Source organism: Nilaparvata lugens, chromosome 2, assembly GCF_014356525.2.
Source record: "Nilaparvata lugens isolate BPH chromosome 2, ASM1435652v1, whole genome shotgun sequence".
Classification (NCBI taxonomy): Eukaryota; Metazoa; Arthropoda; class Insecta; order Hemiptera; family Delphacidae; genus Nilaparvata; species Nilaparvata lugens.
This window is the reverse complement of record NC_052505.1, coordinates 92,791,023-92,796,445: the sequence shown is the minus strand read 5'-3', so window position 1 is coordinate 92,796,445 and position 5,423 is coordinate 92,791,023. Positions and strand designations below refer to the sequence as shown.

The following is a 5,423-nucleotide window of genomic DNA, read 5'->3' as shown; positions in this document are numbered from 1 at the left end:
CTGCATCCCCTACCTGGACACGCCCATCTCTCGTAGGATGCACAACCTCATTGAGACCATCAGGAGTCAGAGGCATCGCTACATGAGAGTAAGTATATTGACAGTATTAGCATTGGTGTTGCTATCCTTGTCTATCATTAGACAAATCAAATCAAATCAAATTTATTGCCTTACAAAAACTGTTCACAAATAAATACAGATTACAAAATGTAATACTTTAGAATAAGAAGTATATTTTTAACATAATAATATACTAATTTGGCGAAACCAGCAAAACCACAGTTTGTGTGCCAGTGACGAGTACCAAAAACAGAAAACGATACTATTACTTCCAATAGAAAAACTTCGATTTAACAAGTTAAGCTATACTATAATAATTATAACTATACAATTCAATCAAGGTGAGAGTATTTATACTATATGTAAGTTTGATGGCAATACTAGAGAAAGAAAAATCAAAATTGTGGTGTGAATTAAGTGAAAAACATTTGTTGATTTAATCCAATCAATTATTTTTTTAGTACTTGATTTAGTGATGCTATCTAAAACTAAATTTTCGGGTAACAAGTTAATCAATTTATTTACTACATAGGGGAACTGTTTGCGGCATACTATTAGGTCTGTTCTGGAAACACGATAATTTGGTGGCGATCTGAAATTGTAAGCTGGAATGTATGGAGTGAATGTATTTACAAAGTGTAGATAATGCTTATCCTTTTCTACCCCTGCAACGTTGTCAGATCGTTTTAGTTACTATGAGTTATAACAAAAGCAGATGAAAAATTAAGTGTTAAAACACTTGAACACTGCGGCAACCAAGCAGGTACTAACTCTAAGGGCCGGTTTCCGAGCTCGGGATTTAGGTAAGATCTAGTAAACAGCTGGAGTCAGAAAATTTGCTTTCCAAAACGGGGCGTAGTCGCAGTAAATAGTTGCAGCAAAATAAATCTTTATTTTCACATTTCTATGATTGGAAACGTTTTTCCTTGACGAAATAAAACATTCCTAATAATTCGAAATAGCTGAAACTTTACACTATTTTCTCTTTATTTTATTTTGTGTTCAATTTTCTAGTTCTTCGAAATTTAATTTAAACGTTGACTGCGACTACGCCCCCTTTCGGAAAGCCAATTTTCCGACTCCAGCTGTTCAGTCTATAACTTAGCTAAATCCCGAGCTCGGAAACCCGGCTTGACCGTGTTCAAATGTCTTGACCGAGATTGGTGAAACTGGGCACTAGTCTTCTTGTAACATTCCTACAGTTAAATAAAAACCCTTTTAATCCGTTGTCATTTTAATTTATAATAATGAGCAGGTTACATTGATATAAGCAAAAAAATGACCTGAAGACAGTTTAGCCCAATCAATAGTACATCGGACCACCAATAATTAGGTAGAGACTCATGAGACTCATGATTTGGCGCTAACTTCTTTTGGGTGAATTCAGACCACCTGCTATTGCTAAAAACGGTCATTGTTGGAAATAAAAAGTGCACGTTATACAGTGTTATAGTGTGAAATTATAAAGTATTCACTAGAGTAGATTTCATAAAAATAGTCCAGTTGAGGATGAAACAGCAGAGTGCCTCCTCAACACTTATTATTATTAATTATTTCCACAATGACCGTTTTTAGCAATTAGCAGTTGGTCTGAATTCACCCAAAAGAAGTAGCGCCAAATCATGAGTCTCATAAATTGAATCACCACCCTAAAATATACCTTTTTTGTTCCAACTCTATCATTAGTGATTGTATTGACAACTTAGTAATACTCTAATTACGATAAAAAAATACCACATACCACTTTATAAGAAGTGAAAAGGAAAAAACATTGATTTAGCGATTTTTCGCCAAGTTGAAAAAAATTAACAATTTTCAACGAGCTATAACTCGCTTCCTATTGAAGATAGAAAACACTTAGGCAATAAAAATTGTAGAGAATTTAATTTTCTTCAAAACAGAATAGAGCAAAATATTGATTGAACAATTGGTTTTGAAGATATCGTGAAAAAACTGAAAAAGTACCAAAATCTCTTGGTTTTCAGGCTGCCAAAAGTTATGCCTTCAAAATTTTGGTGGGAACCATAGATTACTCTTACTAATACCAAATGGACGATTAAAACAATAAAATCAATTACCTTATTTTTGTTTGGTCGGGCCGCATTATAAGGACTATTTGACTGGGCTAGTTGTAATTGATCTTCTTTAGTAGATGAATCCGAAAAGTGAGAAGACAATACACCACATTAACCAGTTAAGTATTTCTTATGACACTAAGGCCCAGTTGGACAACAGCCGGTTAAATTTTAATCGTGATTAATTTCGCGAGAACCAATCAGAGAAGCCCTCTTTTCAAAAAAGCCTTCTCTGATTGGTTCTTGTGAAATTAATCACGATCAAAATTTAACCGGCTGTTGTGCAACCGGGCCTTAGAGTCATAAGAAATACTTAACTGGTTAATGCTGGTGTATTATCTTCTCACTTTTCGGATTCATCTACTAAAGAAGGTCAATTACCAACTGTCTTCAGGTCATTTTTTTATATCAATGTAACCTGCTCAATATATTATAAATTTAAATGACAACGGATTCAAAGGTTTTTTATTTTACTGTAGGAATGTTATAAGAAGACTAGTGCCCTGTTTCACCAATCTCGGTCAAGACATTTGAACTCGGTCAAGCCGGGTACCTACAATTTACAATTTAAGCAATTTGTAAGTGTTAAATTAGAAAGTGTGCTCTGGAATTTCTATTGATAGTAACTATTGCCATAGAAACATATGCTCTAGTGCACTAAGTAAAGTGTTCAAATTTCTTGGCCGAGATTGGTGAAACTGGGCATAAACCTGTTGTATTGCGAATCATTTGGGAGATGAATTTTATAAAATGCTTTATTCATTTTACCAAATAGAAAAACTATAGAAGAGCCTGATGTCTGCATAAAATTCCAAGCTTACATCCTGGCAATTCATTTGTTACATGAAATTACAGTTTAGGTACCTCAAGGCTGAAGCCCAAAGTCACTCATGAACTTGTTTATGGCAATAATTGAACTATTTTTAGAAATTTGTACATTAGATACGTTGTTTTAATATTTCGTCCAGTACTCAAAAAATTAATTATTGAAAGAATAAAAATTGTTGATGTTGTCAATACCACTATATTTACCGTTATATAAATACAGTATAATGGTATTGACAACATCAACGTCTTTTTATCTCAATTATGGAGAATTACCAGAACATCTCTTACCATACAATCAATTAAATTATAAAAATACTTTATTTTCAACAAAGTTATAGCATAACAATGTATACAGTCATGTAACATTGTATAATTATTGTCAAATTTGAGCTTCTATGATGACAATTTGATAGACGATGTTGACAATGTGTTGTGTTTTTGCAGCTGACCATTGTGAGACAGAGAGATAAGCTGGAGATAGTAGTGAAGCATTTCCTGATGGAGGACAGAGGTACCGATGGCTCTTCGTCTTATGTTGACTTTCTCTGTCACATGCACAAAGAAATCAGGTCGCTGCTCAGTTAACAATAAACTCATCCTTAATTTCACCACATGAACTGAGCCCTGGCAGAATAATCTGCCTCCAAGAAACTGAGTTGGATGTATTTGTAATTTATATTCATTGATTTTTATTATAGCTTAATTACTTTAGATTGGCTGATAGGGTTCTATAATGAAATTGAAACGCCTATGTTGTTGTAATACCATTTCTACAAGATGAGGAGTTTTCCAATTAACATCAAATACTTGAAATAGAATATCCATTCATGGAACACATAGATTGAATTAGCTCTTTGTAGACTCTTCAAAAACTTAAATCTTTATTTTGGTTGTTCTGTAGTACTATTAACTATTAACTATGATATGAACATGGAGTTTACAAAGTTCTTTATGATATCTGTTATTTTTGGTAAGATTGCAAACGAATTAGGTGTTATACACCTAGTTTTATAATCAAATTTTGATCATGTGAGTAGATTCATTGGACTTTTAGCCCATATTTAATTCGAATATTATAAATAATTGCTTTTTGAGTTTCATTTGGCCTGGTGTATCAGTTGTGTGAATACTCGATATTTTAAAAATCTTGTTCTTTAGTTCGGGGTTACGAATTTAGTATGATTCCTGTATAGATGGATTGTGAAATTTAAATTTATCACTGCAATAATGTTTTTGTAACAAAAGGCATTCAAAATTGATCAATTTAAAATGAAATGAATAAATCAATGACTAAACATTGTATTCAAGCAGTTTTCAATGACGAAATATTTAACTAGTAGTTTTTATACTTCTGGAATTGAACTTTGAATAGGTTGATGCATTTTAAAGAAGTCGAGTGTTGTGTATAATTTTAAGGGAACAATATCTATTCGAGTTATTATAATGTGGTTCTTGGTAAAAACTGGTTTTACTGAGGTATTTGTGTTAGTAAATACAACATGATTTCCAAGTAAAAACTCTAAATTATGAATTTGTTGTATTTTTTGGATGTATGGCTGCTCAGTTGTTAATCTGTATCTAACTTAGTTGTAACGTTGATTTTAACTGTTGATATTGGATCATCTATATGCTATTTTAAGTAGTTGAATTTATTATTAAATATCATGTATATTATAATCTAAACAATTCTAACATCTGTCCAATTGTTAGCTTATAAATGTTTATATCTATTATTATCGATATCCGACCGATGATGAATGAATTTCCCATCACAGACCGCCGCATAAAGGTAGGCGCACACAGATCGTCATCGGACGGACGGCAGGCATCGGACGATTAGATTTGATGCGTGCCGTCCGTCCGATGACGATCTGTGTGCGTCTACCTTTTAACAGTATACTAAGTTTTTTCATCTCATAAATTAGAGAAACAAGCATCAGATTCACATATTTTTACAGAAAGCATCAAGCTAGAGTTCATTTGACTAATCAAGAACCAAAATATTTTCAGGACTAGACATTCTAAATAGTATTGGGTATAAAAAACTAAAATAATGCAACATTTTATTATTCTCATGCTCAAACATGTGGTACATGTTGTAAGGGATTGTAATAATCTTCATTCTTCAAAATTAGTTGAATTTTTTAAACTAAAACAGAAAATTCTGTTTTTTAGAAACAACTTTCTTCAAGTTAATCAAGTCTTATCACTAAGGTGTTGAATTATGAATGAGATTTAAATAAGACAGATATCGAATAAAAGTAAAATTTAAACATGATTCCCTCATTTCCTGTCGCTAAATCTTGTTTGCCCAAGAGGAAATAAACATTCCACTACATATCAACAGATTAATGAGTGAAAGAGCATTTATATCGGGCACGTTAAACTGTCGGTCCCGGCTGAAGTATGACAGTCGTAAGGCTCATTGACGGCTTAAATTATATTATTCAGGCGGTGGGA

General features: G+C 32.7%; 1 protein-coding gene across 1 annotated transcript; it reads left to right on the top strand.

The window, feature by feature from the left end:
• On the top strand, positions 1–4,646 carry LOC120350050 (protein transport protein Sec24C-like; the record flags this gene model as incomplete). The annotated part of the gene is given in 2 exon segments (XM_039422125.1): positions 1–88; positions 3,408–4,646. Coding segments are annotated over 2 exon segments (229 nt in total), but the record flags the coding sequence as incomplete, so codon positions are not given.
• Positions 4,647–5,423: the final 777 nt, after the last annotated feature.